The sequence below is a fragment of the Cyrtonyx montezumae genome, unplaced genomic scaffold, assembly GCF_038088225.1.
Source record: "Cyrtonyx montezumae isolate F1298 unplaced genomic scaffold, pur_monq_1.0 scaffold_25, whole genome shotgun sequence".
In the NCBI taxonomy this organism is placed as follows: domain Eukaryota; kingdom Metazoa; phylum Chordata; class Aves; order Galliformes; family Odontophoridae; genus Cyrtonyx; species Cyrtonyx montezumae.
The window spans coordinates 17,593,959-17,610,318 of NW_027071992.1; the positions used below are offsets into that span (position 1 = coordinate 17,593,959).

At 40.7% G+C, this 16,360-nt stretch overlaps 1 protein-coding gene across 1 annotated transcript in view; it reads right to left on the reverse strand.

Annotated features, from left to right (window-relative positions):
- CELF4 (CUGBP Elav-like family member 4) overlaps nt 1–15,326 on the reverse strand; it is a 727,985-nt gene extending 712,659 nt beyond the window's left edge. The window contains exon 1 of the mRNA XM_065740123.1: nt 14,705–15,326. Coding sequence (XP_065596195.1) covers nt 14,705–14,984 — 280 coding nt within the window. The 5' untranslated portion in view covers nt 14,985–15,326. The remainder of the gene's footprint in view (nt 1–14,704) is intronic.
- Nucleotides 15,327–16,360: the final 1,034 nt, after the last annotated feature.

Sequence of the window (16,360 nt, forward strand, 5' to 3'; positions counted from 1 at the left end):
TGTTTGTGCGGTTGCCCACACACGTGCACGCACACACACAAACACACACACACACACACACACACACACACACACACACACACACACACACACACACACAGCAATTTTATAAATAAATCACAGTTGCAGGGGTGAGAAGAGGGCATGCGGTGCTTTGTGAAGGAGCAGAACAGCAAAATATAAAGGACATTGCCAGGACCAGAAGACAGGCTGACAGAGTTCCTCTGTGCTTCTGAACAACTGTGAGATGGCCACTAAGGCAGGACACACAGGGGAAGAGGGGATACCAGCCTAGACTTCACTTACCCTGGCCTCCTAGGTGAGGAAATGTCTAACCCCTCAACACTGACACTGAGCAGGCCTAAATAATCAGTGTACATGCTTTACACCTCAAATGAGAAGGCTTGCTGGGAGAGGTAATATCTTTTATTAGACCAACTGATAGAGCTGAAAAAAATAGACAAGCTTTCAAGCACACAAGGAAGTCTGTCTGTTTTTTTCCAGCTATATCAGCTGGACTAATAAAAGATATTACCTCTCCTTACAAATGTTGTCTCATTTATAACCTTAGACCATCACCGCTAAAGCTACAGCGTGACTTATGCTTTAAATACACACAAAGCTCTTTGCAAAGCTGGATATCATAAATTCCTCTTTAGACACAGCAAAATGAAGAAGAGCCAGGTCTAGGAATGGGATCTTGCAGAACATAGGAGGTTAGAAAGAGATCCAGCCTAGAAAGACGGTCCAAATCCCTTCTACCCACCTCTGAAAAAAGCAGGCTCATGCAGTGCTACACCAAAGCCTTATCTCGTCTCCTTGCTTTAATTCATGGTTTCTAGAGAAGGGCTCTGAAGCTAAGGGGTATCTCTATTTCAAAACATCAGGAAAAAACATTTCTGCAGGAAGTTGAACTGTAGTCCAGAAGGGTCCACCAAGAATAGTTAAGAGTAAGCTCACGATTTTTAGAATTCAAAGGAAAATGTATGCAGGATTTTTGTTCGGGTGTGAGAAATCTGCTGCTGATTTAATGAAAGAAGAAAAGTTAAAAAAGAAAAAACGTGCAATTGCCTTGGTGAAATTACAGACGTACTGCACTGTCATGCTTTATTTTTTCAAATCTCTATAAGAGGACATTGAGCTTTGTATCTTGAAAGAAAGAAATCGTTTCTCTCTGCACACTCAATAGTTTACGTACAGAGATATATATGTTCATGTGTGTGCATACTTTGCAAGTTTTTCTGCTGCTACTCACAGTTTTTTAGTGCTGGTGGGGGGTCAGTATAGCTGCCTTTTCCCCAACCCTGTTTGGGGAAGAGCAGAGAGAGAAGTGAGGCAGCTCATGCAGGCAGGAGGATCGGAGTGGTGACTCCAGCCATGGACCAGGCAAGTGATCTGCAGGGGTGATAGCCAAGAGCAATGCAAGGGCAAAACAGCAGTACAGAGCTGAGCCAAGGGAACAGGAGTGTGAGGAAAGGGTGATCAAGTAGGGCTGGACGGGCAACACTTGGCTTTGGGAAATGAACAGATCATGAGCACATGTATGGTAAAAATATAGGCATTAGGAAAAGTGGTCATGTGATCTTGAAGTTGTGTGTAAGAAAGGGGTCTGACTCTGGGTACAATGCTGAGTCCATGATCCACATGCCCAGGCTCAGTCCTGCAATCTTTGCCCAGGGAGGAAATTTGGCAAGAGAGGATAAGGAGCTCATTCTGATTCCAAATACAGATGAAGCAAATGGAGGGGTTGGGAAAGAAGTTGGGAGCCTGGTGAGAGAGAGGATTGCCCAGAACTTTGACTGCTGTCTTCTGCCTGGTGGCACAGAGCAGAAGCACAGCTCTGGCTGGTGGTTCAGCTATTTCTTCATGCATTGAGAAACGGCAGCCAAGAGCCCTGATCCTGGATCAACGTAGGGAAAAGGACAGGGTAATGACACACCTATTGTGCAACTCCTTCTATAAAAAAACTCATGAAATCTAATTCTACCACCACCTTTCTGGCCTTTTTCAATGAGCTGGTCAGTAACAAATGGTCATTTAATGGCACAGAGCAGCCGTTATATGGGAGAACAGATTGAGGCTAATATAACACACGTTCCCCTCCAAACAAAAACCCAACATCTCTTCTATATTTTTTTTTCTTCCTTCTCCATCTGCAAACACAGTCAGTAAAGCTGAGTAAATATATAAATAATTAAACAAACAAATATTTTCCCTGCTGCCCCCAGGCCTTTGAATCTGAGACTTCGTTGGATTTCAGGCAATCAAACAGCATCACGTTCGAACACTCACTCTGCACGCACGCTTCCTCTCCACCTTTGACAGCATATCATTGACTTGAGTGCACTGTGATGATTTCAAATAGACTTGGGGTAGATAACACACCATACACACATGCACATTCCAACTCTTCCATTTATTTCATTAAAAAATGTAAGCACAAAGAGGTGAAAACACAAAATACCACATACTTTGCTATTGATGAACTAGCTAAAACTACTACTGAAATTTAAACAATAAGTAAATAAATAAAATAGGGATGGAGTCTGATTTATTTGATTATTAGTTGCCAGAGTACCACTGTAGAAGATAATCTGAAAACTCCCTTTTAAATGAGAAGGTTTCTAAATGAATTTTGTTGTGACTGGTTACTTGAGGTCACTGGAATCCTGTTTATCCCCCACAGTAATCAGCTTCTTGAGTAGTAGCCCCCAAAACTCCCCAGCTACCTCCCACTGCAAAATCCAAGGACATTCACACCCCTGCTTAAGGATTCATGCAGTCTCTGTCTGTTATCCATGAGACTGGGTTAGAGTCTAACTATTGAATTCACGGAGCGTTGGGTCAGTCCTCAGTAAATGGACAACGACTGCCAATTCCATCTGCTTGTACTGAGGACAGGAGTACACTTGTCTGGAGGGAACTTGCTCTTTTTACTGACCCAGGGAAAGCAGATTCCTTCAGCTTGATCCAAATTGTACTGCAAACAATAGGTTTGGACCAGATCCTTAGAGAAGAAAGGTGGGATGCAGCCCTTCATCAAATCCTTCAGCCTTGCGGCTCCCTCAGTTGCCATAACAATGAAGAGTATTTATGTGATTCACTAAAATAAAAATAATTAAAAAAAACCAAAACAAACCAGAATCAAGATCCTGAATCAGTGAATGATGATATTCCTGTAGATGGAGAAATTACAAGGCTGAATCCCACTCACACAAAGAAAATTGTGAAATTGGCATTGACCCTTTCTTGTCAAAACAGGGACAAATTAGTATTTTCAAGTACAATGAGCAAAGCTAATTTTCCACCTCCCTACTGTGTCTTTTTTGCAAGCTTATTTTCCTTATCTGCACTGAAAGAGGCTCTGATGCAACACACTTGTCATCAGGGATGCACCGAAACCTTTCCCGATGGAAAATGAATTTCAAATTTCTGCCACTAATGCCTCCCTCCAAAAAATAAAAATAAAAAAAATCCAACTGGTCTAATATTGCAGATGAGAAAATGACAGATCAATAACCTTCTGAAGCCAATTGGAATCTTCCGATTGATTCAACAGGTTTTAGATCAGGCCTGAAGGCACTGAGCTTAAGTGACTCCATCAGAGAGTGTTGGTGATTAATTATCCCAGCCCTGATTAGAACTCAGCCACCCTGTCCCTTCCTGCTTGCCCTCACCCACCAGATCCTTCCCTTATGCTGAAAATGCTCGGATTTCAAAAGGCTGGTTCCGAATTATGGCAGCCACCAGTAAACAGTCCAAAAGGAACGGCAATGCTTGCTTTTCTTGCTTGTTTATTTAATTTACTGTTAACTTTTAAAGTATTGAGAGTAGAATATAAAACTCTGAGTCACTATATCACTATTACCTCCGTGAGATCTTTACGTACATTTTCTCGTACAGTTTATAAAGATTGACCTGTTTTTTTTCCTTTTCCTGTCAATGACTAAATTTGGAGTATAATTATTTGTAAGGTACTCTAAGTCTAGGTTCAGACTCTTTCAAATAAACATGCAGCACTGCTACGCTTTTAAAGACTCTGCCAGAGGATTTTTGTTGGTTGTCTTGCCCATTCCTCACTTTCACTCCTATTTTTTTTTTATTGCCAGTATCTTGAATGAGATTTCTTTTTCTTAAAAGAAAAATAAAAAATCCATAGAAAGAAAACACACACACACACACACACAAAGAAAACAAAGCCAAAAAAATGACCAGTTTCCGTCTGAACACACATAACAGAACAAATCCTGCAGAACAGCATAGCTGAATAATAGTTTATCTTTTTTTATAAAAGAGGGTGAAAAAATTGAATCCTTGTCCGTGTATTATTGAAGATGGAATAGGATCAAATAAATTGCTTTTAAAAGCAATTAAATGTTCACAAAAGAAAAACACTTGCCCTGTAAACCAAGAGAAGAAATAATGAAATGCAAACCATCTTGAAACTACCGTACGGTGACTGGAATGAGACATTTCAAGCGGAATGGTACAGCAGGACTGCACTGCATACCTAGAGAAGGCAGCCTACAGTTCAAGAGGGAGTAGTTAGGAAATTCGGAAAGCAAACTGATCTTGGTATCTAGATTTATAAGAGTGAAAACCTTACAGTGCTTACACTGCATGCTATCGACAGCTGCTGCCCCAACAAGCAGTACCTTGCAAAACTGCCTGTAACGTAAGGCCCAGTGCAAACCCTGCTGCAAGTGAAGTCAGTATTCCTGAAGACTTTAATCAGGTTTCTGTCTGCTCTGCAAAGCCCTTTTCCATCAATTATAGTCTGTTCTTAGCACACATATCTTACTTTTACCTTCCTTTCCCCAGTATTTTTAAAACAATACTAGAAGTGTGAAAAATAAAATAAATAGAGCCCTTTCACTGCACTGCTGCATTAGCAAAAGAGCTCTCTGGGATCAGTTCTGATCCATCCTGGAGTTTCTCCAGGCCTCTGAGTTCCCTGCAGCTGCCAGGCAAAGACTTGATCCTACAGCAGGACGTTTTTCATTCCACGATGGGGCTGGTGAGACTTGGGGCAAGAAACAAAGTCCTGCCTGGAAGGTGCAAGGAAGCACTTTTCTCCGGGTTGGCTTTCAAAGAGTTGTCAGCCAGTTGTGGCTTCTCTGCAAAGGTATCTGCCTCTTCCTCTCTCCCTCTTTCATGCACCATTTCAAAGAAGTGCATCTTTACCTTATTATATTATTAGAATAAATCAATATTATTAATATTACATGTGGGCAATTCTGTAAATTCTTCATAGTTCTCCTCCCTGTCTGTTAACAGCAGGTACATTATACAGTCTCTGGTTAGATTGGTCAACCAGGCTATCGATAGTCTTAATAAGCAATATCTGTATTGTGACCTTTGCTCACAGAACTGAATCTCTCCTATAGCGCTGTCATATTCCTTAAAGAAGTATTGATAAGCTCATTACTGTATTGCTACATATAATTTTAGGTGTGATTTTCACTCACCCTCAAGCATCTAGTAACCTAATACCTTTTTTTCCTACTAAAGCATCGGCCCTTTTACAATTGATCAAATAATGAATTAGAGCATTATAGAGAGGAAACATAATCAGGGGATTTCTACAAGCACACTGTGATATATCTTTTGATCTTCTGACAACCTTCATCCCTCTGGATCCTAGGAAGGAAGCACTGTTTTATAGGGATATTATTAGGCTGATGCTGCTTTATACATCTACCTGCAAGAAGCTACCGAATCCGACAAAGATATTTGTGTGCATTTGCAGTGAGTGATACGTACTATGTGATGTGAATCTATCCTTAGGGACTGAAAAGGAGAGGAAATATGCGTAAATGTAAGTCTGCCCTTTCGATACATGCGTGCATACACAGTCTTCCTGTATTATGTACACAGGCATTTGAATTAGAAACTGGCCAAATATGCAGTCAGATCTCATCAGACCAACTCTCTCTGCAAAGCTCCATTTTTATTCTGTTTGAAGAAGCTTCATGTCCAGAGTTATCTGCCCCAGCATACTGGGAAGTCAGCTGGGTTGCTGCAGAAATATTTTGGAGGCTCAGACACAATATACAAATAAACCAGACATGGATTAATTAAGTGTGACTGTATCATTAAATTAGTATAATGAACAAACAACTACATATCATATTAAACCCTGCTTATAATTCCAGGAATAGGCTGTTAAGTCACCTGCCACTTTCATACAAGAATATGATCTCTGTACTGTCTTCTAGATAGGAATTATTTAGAGATATACGTCAGCCTTAATGGATATGAGTATCTATTGAATGCATGTTTTCATTAATATGCACATATAACAAAAGGTTGTATGTATGCATGATACACAAGTGCATCAGATACATTGCTTCTGAAAACACAACTTCCATGTAAAAGTTAATTCTTGGCTGTATTGTTCAGGCAAATTATACTTCTTTAAGTTTACCAGATTTAAATCAGAAATTACAGATCTCAGTAACAGAAAGGGAAGAAATAGTCTGTGTTATGAATTCCTCCTGTACTGCACCTTGGTGTCTCAAATTCTAAGCAAGTTTATGGTGGCAAAATATTCTGACAGACCTAACAGTGATGGCACAGCTCACCGATGTCAGACCAACATTGAACCGTTGTTTCTTAATCTCTCACTGGGTATACACATAATCTAAGAACCTCATTTCCCTCTATATTGGAGCGTGACATTTTTATTGGCGTAGTCGTCAGGATAACGCCCATGACTCGCCTCCCTCCTTCATATTGGAGCCTGACAACATCCCTGAGGACACTAACATTTCCAACAAAGCCATCTATGAAATAGTTAATATTAAACAATGATTGTCCATATTCAACAAAGGAGGGACAAGTAAACAGATAAGGGTGAGGTAGATCGAAATCTGCATGCCTCATTGGCTGAGCTGTCGGATATTTCTAATGCATTTGAAGGGTTTGTTACTAAGAACCTGCTAAGTATCTTTAAACCTTTGATCTGTAGCCAGTCTTAACAAAGGTGACAATTAATTAAAGGAGAGTGCATTGCAATAAAGTTACATCGTGGTCAGTTTATATGTACTGTCCAAAGCTGGTTCACAGAAGTCACTGTCAATTAAAGTCTTCTTGGAGTCCAGTTCATTATCAATTTTTCCCCCTTGCCTTGATCAATATTTTTGGCTGCTTCTGCTTGACAAACTTAACACAATGTCTATATCTATATGTCTTGCCATTCATTTACATGGAATAGATGTCTGTATATGATTTATTTTTAGCCACTATGTATGGTCAGACACTTTATTTGAGAGGTTTAGAGCTCTCATTCATCTTTATTTTAAGGAATGACAATAATAAGCCCTCTCTACCTTCGAGGGGATGTCAGTTGGATATAATGAATACACATTAAAAACTGCATTCACCTGTGTGTGTATTCAGGACATGGCTCACACTGACAAAAGCAAATAAATGCAGTATCTGCGGTGCTATCCTGACTTCAGTCCACCTCAAGTGATGCGGCATGTAGAGTGTGATGCAAGAGATCCTGCGGTCCCCGAAATGTGACAATGCATCTTGAGGAGTTACAGAGGGAGAAGGCTCCTTATAATAAATACTCAAGCTCAGTCGAGGAAGTGATGGTGGAAGAAAAGCTATAACTTACCCTTACCATGGATTTTTTTTTCCTCTTTCTGCTGCAGATTTTAATATATAAGAATCAGACTGCCATGACAATCCTCAGTAGCAGTTGTATGGGCATTAGTGTAACAATTAAACAAGTGAGAAATGTGGCAAGGGTCAGGCTTTTTTTTAGTTCTTCAGCTTCCTTTAAGTTTTAGTTTCACTCACTGAAGGAAAGCTAAGTTCCAACAGGTGCAGAAGCTGTTTGCATTAGCTGTAAGTGTGGTTTTTCTACATAAATCCAGAATCCTCAGTTTTAATGGGAAAGGTACACACTCAGTTTGCAAATGTGAACCTACTGATGTGATGGCAAAGCTCTCATGAACTTCTGCCCAGGCAGCAGAAATGGGGCCTTCGCTTCCTCCCAAAAAAAGACACCGTGATCAACAAAACACCAGCCTAATTAAGGCCAGGATTCGGCTTAGCTCACTTAACACCTCGCTTGCATAGTGCAAACACAGGGCACAAGCATGACAACACATCGTGGAAAGTTCATACTGAGCCCTATAGCTTGCTGTCATTGAGTACTGTTATAAGGCTATAGCCAAAGCCAACACAAGTCTTTGGGCATTGTATGCTTTTCTCTCTATTTTAAATGCAGGTACCTGGCCCAACAGCCTCAATCATCTTCCCCACTTTTTGTCCCTTGGAGCCATTACCGCCTGTCACATAAACCCGCCTGGGTTCACACTTGATTGACGGGAGGGACGGTAACAGCTCCTTTAGTGTCGTTCTGGTCTGTCGGGTCAGCGCGGCTGGTATGCATGTGCACAGAGTATGCATGATAAAAAACACCCTGACGTCTTGCTAAAAATTGTATCTGAGTATTTCCAGCTCTGAAGGCTAGGGGAGACCCTCCTCGGTTATCTGGCTCCTTCTGCCCCTTGCTCTTTGCTTCATGCATTGGAAGTCCTGTGTCCTCCCTCGCCTCCCACCCTGACAAATGCAGTCCTCTTTCCTGTTGAGCACAAGACACTTTCTGCAATCCTGCTCACTCTATGCCCAGGCAAAATTTTCAGATAGTCTCTGACAACTTCCTTTGAAAGTCTATTCCATCAGATGCCTGGCTTTTATTATACAGTAGAATTTGAATCCCCTGCTAAAGAAAGACTTGTCTGTTGTACTGGTTAATGATAGAAGCAGGATGCGGGATGAGATGAACAACCGTTTCCATCCAAGGTGACACGGATCCTCAATTTTTCCCCCTACTTTAATACTGACATTCCCAATCTTTTCTGGATGAAAACAGAGAAAAAATAAAATAGAATAAGATAAACCAAAACCAAACTATGTCCTATTTCTGTTGTTATTCTTCAGATGTAAGTAAATTCCTGATTCACCATCTAATTAAAACCTTGTTTTGGCAAAGAAAATACTATGCGATTTGGTAGCTGAAACTACTGCGGATTTTTTTAGAGTTAAAAAATAAAAAATAAAATAATAAAAAACAAAAACAAAACAAAAAAAACCGTACATTTTATTTCATTTCCTTCCATAAAATGCCCAAAGGCGCTGGTATGTGTAGATATTGAGGGACAGAAGGATCTATAAATGTGCTGGAAATATAAGACTAACTTTGAGAAATGTAAGAGAAGAAACAAAAGCTCCAGAAATACAAACTTTAATTTCTTTCTTTTCTCCATGTTCTATAACTTTAAAATAAATGCATTCTTGTGAGGACGATTAGTTGATGTGGTAGTGGGGCTAGTTGAAGAATAGCTTTCAGTGCAAAACTTAACAGCCAAGCGAGAGATCCCAGAAAATTGGAGTTTGTAGTGGAAATGCTGACACAACCGTAACAACAGCATCATAACTGACTGCAGCTGCTTTTAGAAACCAGAATCCATGTCCACACCCCTGAAAAAAGTTAACATGTAGCCTTCTAATTTATGGAGCAATCTAGGCTATCTGCTTGACATTATCAAATATGCATATAAGCTCACCTGTATAGGAGATTATAATGTACAGAGGGATTTTTCCTTTCTCTCAGGAGTTGCTTTTTGATTATTTTAAGGAGTTGTTCTTTAGACCTAAGGCATAAAGTCTCTTCTGTTTTATTCCAGTTTATTTGTGCATTTACCTCCCTAAAACTTGTCTGGTTTACTACCATACTAAATGCTGTATGTGTTGCTTTCAGCCAGGCAAACCTTATGTTTCAATTATGGAGGAGTTTATTCAGCACCTGTATTGCGTTGTGCTTCTTTTCAACTAAATTTCCATTTCTCAAAGGCAATATGCGTGAATGTGTATACATCACTTTTTTTCTTTATATATACAAACATACAAATCTATGCATTTATACATACATACAAATATATCACCTTAATTGAACGCATACCTTCATTGCACTTCTGAATTTCTGTGGTATCTAAAACATTTATAAACATCTTTAGACTTAACAAGGTTTTAATCTTCTATCTTTGCAATCAAATATAACAATATAACAAATTGAAGCCTTGTTTACCTACCTCCTAGGTGTTTTAAATTCCAAAATTATTTGTACTTTTAAGAAGGTAAAATGGTAAAAGAACTAAACTATTCTATACCTACTGCATTTTTCTACCTGCATTGAATACTTATCAAGTGAGGTTTAGGTCAGATTGGTACACCATCCAAGCCACTACAGTAGTGGATGCTAGGGAGGTTTTGGGGGTTTTGTGTTTACCCCTCTCTAAACAAGGGTGGAAAGAATGTTGTAGCCCTTAGGTCCATGAGAGACGCTTGCTTTCTTACTGTACGCTGTCTCCACTCTTTTAAGTGCGCTCACCCGCATGTGTTTCAGTAAATCTCAGTTAAGTGTGCAATGCTGATTTCTTCTGACTTCTTAAATAGAATATTATGGAGACCTGTGTGTTTTAAATTAAAACACATTCCAGACCTTGGTTACAAGCATGCTTCAGTAGAAAAGGCTGTTTAAACCTATGGGGACAGTCCTATATTTAGATTACATTAATTCATAAATATTATACTAAATACCACTTAAATTGGCCTTAAATGACTTCAAAGATAATGCATTATAATATGGCTGTCCTGAGAGCACTAACCTTTATGTCTCCCAGTAACTCAGCCTTTAAGCATACACCACTGCTAGATAAGAAGGGGGGAAGTTATGAATGAATGGCTTGCTAAATTGTTCGAGTGTGATTAGTTAACTCCATGCGTGCGCGCGCGTCTGTGTGAGCGCGTGGGTGGGTCAGCTCTCCCTGGTAGATCTCTACCCGCAGATCTCAGCACTCAGCCTCTTCCCAACCCTAGAGCAAAGTGCCACAGCAGGAGTGCATTTCTGCCCCGTGTGGAGAGAAGCGAGGATGGGGGGAATATGTAGCAGCAATGCTTGTGCCATGAAAGATTCTTTTCTCAGAGAGCTGGCAATTCTTTCCCACGTTCCCTCACATGCTGCTTCCCCTATACCCTCTTCTCCATTTGTATGTCTGCAAGAGAATCGTGCTCCCTTGCCTCTTCCCAGGTACCTGGAGTAGTATCAGACAGGGTTGCTGGTTAAAGCACCTAGGACTTCACTGTCCCTTTCTGATAGTTTTGTTTTTGTTTGTTTGTTTGTTTGTTTGTTTTTCCCTTTGGCAAAGAGGGATGGTTATGTACTTTATTTTCAGGTTCTTAATTTTCCATTTCCTCCTGATATACAGAAGCCTCCCCACAGGATCTCATCATAATATTTTGAATCATACACATGCCATGCTTTAATTTCAGTAGACTTACACCTGAAATGACTCCGGTTGCTATGTTTTTACTCTACGGTAATTCCCCTCTCTTCCCCTCCTGCAACACAAACCCACCTTCTCCCTCTCCACACCCAAGATTTGCTTTCCGTACACTTAAATAAACTACAGCCCACTATTAACCCTTCAAAGTATTCTACTGCCACAGCTTCATCCTCTGGATTAGGAATGATATCAACTGAGAGTGATGGATCAGTTAATGTATAAACATGATGCATCACTTATGGAAAGCATTTTGGGGTTTCATATTGCCATCCTACCCTGAGAACCAGTTGGACTGTCTTTATGCAATTCTTCACCTATGCCTCAAGCAAAGCCAAAACAGGGAGATCTGAGTGAATACTATGTTTCACATGACTGAATTTAGAGAAGGGAAAAGAGAAAGAAAACAGATTAAAAATGAAATGAAATGAAATAAAATAAAAAAGCCAAATACAATCCACATCCTTCAAAGCCCCATCATGCTTTTTGACTTAATAGTAATTAATCACTACTGGCAAGAAAGTAATTTTTTTTCCAGGTAGCCAGAGGCACATTTTTATCAGGATTAGCTAATAAATCAGTGGCATTGCTAGAAAGGAGTTCAAACTCTTCTTGGATTTACTAAATAAAACCGATGTCTGAAGCGTCGGCAACTCGGTGTCTACTGATACTTCACTCAAAACCTAGCCTACGATATAACAATCATCATCATCATTTTTCCATCCAAAGTCCAAAACTTCTAGGGTGTTAAAAATGACTGTTTCTTTCAAGACAAACACATGCAATTTGGTTTCACGATGTGACAAGAAATTCCACCTGGAATTTTTCCTATGTTTCAGCTTTAAAACAGAAATGAAATGAATGGAGATGAAGTTAGTATCTTGTTTAATTCAGGAATATGTGTTAAACATTTCCAAGCAAGATAAATGATCCCTCTCTCTCTATCTCTCCCTCCCCCCGCTTCCTGAGTTTGTCTTTATAAATACAGGCATGCAGGAAAAGCAAAACTGAACAGCATTCTCATCTATGAAACAGAAATTAAAGTTGGAGCATAGATTGATTAATTATATGTTTAAGGTAGAACAAAGCAAAAGAATTAATTCTCATCAACCAATCAAAATAATATCTCCATTAAAAAAAAAAAAGAAAAAGAAAGAAAGAAAGAAAGAAAGAAAGAAAGAAAGAAAGAAAGAAAGAAAGAAAGAAAGAAAGAAAGAAAGAAAGAAAGAAAGAAAGAAAGAAAGAAAGAAAGAAAGAAAGAAAGAAAGAAAAGAAACAAGAAATAACAAAAAACACAACACCAAAATCTTTACCTAGATGTTATCTCAAACATTTCATATATACTATGCTGAGTGATTCTCTTCAGTGTAGCTTTTACTGTTGTTATTTTTTATTTTATGGAAACCTTAGATAATTTTTGCAAACACATGCATGCACACGGGCTCGGTGGCTACTCACTATGCCTCATCTATTAGACAAAACCTCCCAGGACCTTTCCTTCCCTGTTCTTCATACTATTATTTTATAGTTATTAATAATAATTATTCTAGTTTGGATGTCATGTTTAGAAAATGTTCATCAGACCTTAATGTGGCTTCTAGGAAGCTAGTCTGAAAGGAAAGCAAGGTTCAGAAGGGATAGACTGATCATTGTAAATATGAGAAGGGTGTTTAGAGCAACCGGCAATACCCTATAACTTGTACTGAGTCCCCAGTCCCCGAGCCCTGAATGTTTTCTGTACTCGGTGCAACACTGGTACTTTGCACAGTCAGGGTATATTTTCATTTGCATTTTCTATAGGTGGAGTGGAGGGGAGTGAGTGGGAAAGGGAAAGAAGTGACTCCTAAACATCCTATTAAGTGTAAGATTTACAACTCGCCATGGCAGCTGGAAAGCTGGGAAGCTACTAATGCCGTTCACCGTGACTCTCCCTGCCAGAAGTAAGCTGGCTGGGGTAGACATTGCTATTGAACCTCTCTCATAATAGATACAACTTCTACTCGCCCCGGGTCCCCCTGCACAACCTTTTTCCTCCTGCACTAGATCTGGAGTCACACCCTGCTTACTTTTGATCTGATCTTTTTGTTTTCTCTTTCTTCCCCCTCCCCCCCCCCCCCCCCACCCCCCACCCCAAATAACTACATATCTAATGAAATAAACACACACATACATGCACATACATGCACACATGCATTATATATACAGATCCTGAATTAATAAAGTGGTTGGCTACACTCTTACTCCTAAGCTGGGCTACCATGCAAATTATCTTCAACTTCTTCTATGCAAGTCCTACTTTCCCACCCAGTGATCCGAGCATCTTCCTTGCCGCTACACACTCCCTCCCCCATTCCAAAATGTAGCATCCTCTAATCTGAAATGCACCTCCGGAAAGACAAAACAGGGAAAGGAGCAGGCAAAGCTGGAGAGAGCAAGGCATTGCATGGGAAGCGCGTCCTTACTGCTTTAAAAGCAAACCTAAAAAGTTCCTGGGATGGACTTTGGGCACACTAGAGTAGTGCTAGTAATATGCCTGCATGGAGACTTCTCTGTTCTGAAACTGAACTGCAACCCACCCCTCCTGGCTTACCCCCTCCAATACATATTCACTTTGTGATTTTATACTTCCCTCCCTGATAGAGATGTTTTTATTTTTATTTTTAAATTGTTTCTGTATCTCTGTTCTCACGCTGAACAAAACCTAAATGAACACCCCCTCCACGCCCCCAACAAATCAGTCTCCTCTGCCACCAGTTTCGGAGTAGACTACAAGTAAGAATCCTAACAGAGTTAAAAATGAAAATTAAATAAATAAATAAGTAAAAGAGAAGAAGAAAATGCAAAGGGTGCCAGTGCCCGATACACAACAGTTGTAAAATAGGGGCTTTTCAGCTCCGCGGAAACTCGCGGACAGACAGACGGACACACACCCCTCGGTAGAAAATGTGCAGCTCCCAAAGATAAATAAAGAAATCCTCTTAATCTTTTTCAGCACCACCAGCGTATGGACAGCTCCCTGCCAACCCAGCCTCCCGCTCCGGCTCTCGCCTGGACTCTCCGGCTTTCACAAGTGGCAGCATCTTGCCCCTCTAAAAGGGGAAAGACATAAAAATACTAAGAAATAAAGCAAAGCGAGCTAACCCCCTTCTCTGCTTCTCTCTCTTCTCTTTCCAGGAGGGTCTATTATTTCTTTCCCTGCCCCCCAGCCTGCCGCCTCCACTCCCGGCCAGCCAAAAATGAAATAAAATGAAATCGAAAGGAAAGAGAAAGAGAGATCCAGAGAGGGAGTGAGAACCTGCCTTCTTCTCCCGATCTCTCCCGGGAAAGTTCAGGAGGTAACTCACCTTTGTGCATGCCAGTGAACCTGTCCTTCAGCACCGTCAGTTCGTAGATCTTCCCGAACTCCTCGAAGAGCGGTTTGAGGTCTTTCTCGTCCAGGTTACGGGGGATCTGCCCAATAAAGAGCTTAATGGCATCGTGGTCCTTCATTGGGATGGTGGATGGGTTTCCGGGACTATGGTTTAATCCGTTCATATGCCCGTTGGTGCTGGGGTTGCTGTGATTGCTACTCAGGCTGGTATTGTCTGGTTGTCCGTTTGCTAACGTGGCCATCTTTATATACATAGAGAAAATCTTCTTTCCTTTTTTTCCCCCTCTTCTTTTCTCTCCTCTCTCTCTCTCTCTCTCTCTCTCTCTCTCTCTCTCTCTCTCTCTCCCTCTCTTTCGCTCTCCCTCTCCCTCTTTCACACACACACACACACACTCACACACACACACTCCTCCCTCTCCGTCTCTCTCTCTCTCTGGGTCTGATCTGATTTTTTTTTTACATTGAAGATCTGTGTCCTTTCCGTTTAAACAGGCTGGATCGGTTCAAATTCCCAGCCAGACTAGGGGGTGGGGTGTGAGTGTGTGGATGTGTGTGTGCGGGGAAGGGAGGCTGGGGGTGGGGGATCGCTTTTGCCTCTACTCTGCCTAAACCCCCTCCTCCCATCCAACCACCCCCCCGTCTGTCTGCCCGGGAGAAGCTCAATGGTATCTTCCAACACAGCCCCCGGCTATAAATAGCACTAGGCGCATGGCTCTTTGAGAGACAGTCAATTTCTATTGTGCCAAGTGAGCAAAGGGGAACGGTTGCGTTTTTAGGACCAATGATGATGATTTTTTTTTTCCTTTTCTTTTGCAAGTCCTCCGATCAATCGCTGTCGTTATAATTTCAGTGATCATCAGGAAATCTGCCTTTCATTTGAGAGGGGGAAAAAAACACAAACCCAAGGTGTTCTGACTTCTTCCTGTTACGATAATGTCTCTTATTTGTTATTTACTCTTATTATGAATTCGCAGTTGATAATAAAAGCAGTTGAGAAATGGATGAATCCTCGGTCTCAGAGGTTGCTTTTGCTATTGTTGTTGTGGTTGTGATGTTACAAGCTCTCTTTACTATATCTGTTGTTGCATCTAAAAAGAAAATGCATGCTCTTTATGATCTTATTTTTAAAACTATACTGCTGCTAATGACATCAGGCTAGGAAAGGCACAAACTGTATTGTTGTAGGTCTTTAGGGAGAGAAAAAAATAGCGAGACGACTATTAATTTTCATGCTGCCGATATTTATTTTACGTACAGTCAGTGCGGGTGTTATCTCCTATGTGTGAGCGCGTGTGTGTATTGGAAAGGGATTGATTAGATAAGATTTTCTTGCCCGACTTTCAAGCCATCAGGATATTCTGTCTCTCTCTGATGGAAACATAAATCGCATTTTGTAGTCATCAGGGATCGGGAGTTGCTTGTCCGGACAATGCTCTCTAGACAAAGTGTACTGTATGGTGGAAATGAAATCAGCTCTCCTTTCATAGCATCAAGGGGTGGGGAGGGCAGGGAGGCTCGGATTAAGGACACAACTCCCCCTTGTCCCCCAAATAATAATAACAATAATCCGGTCGGTAACAAAACAAGGCGCTGCGTGTGCTCAGAGCAATTTCCCTGCCTTTTTCTCCCC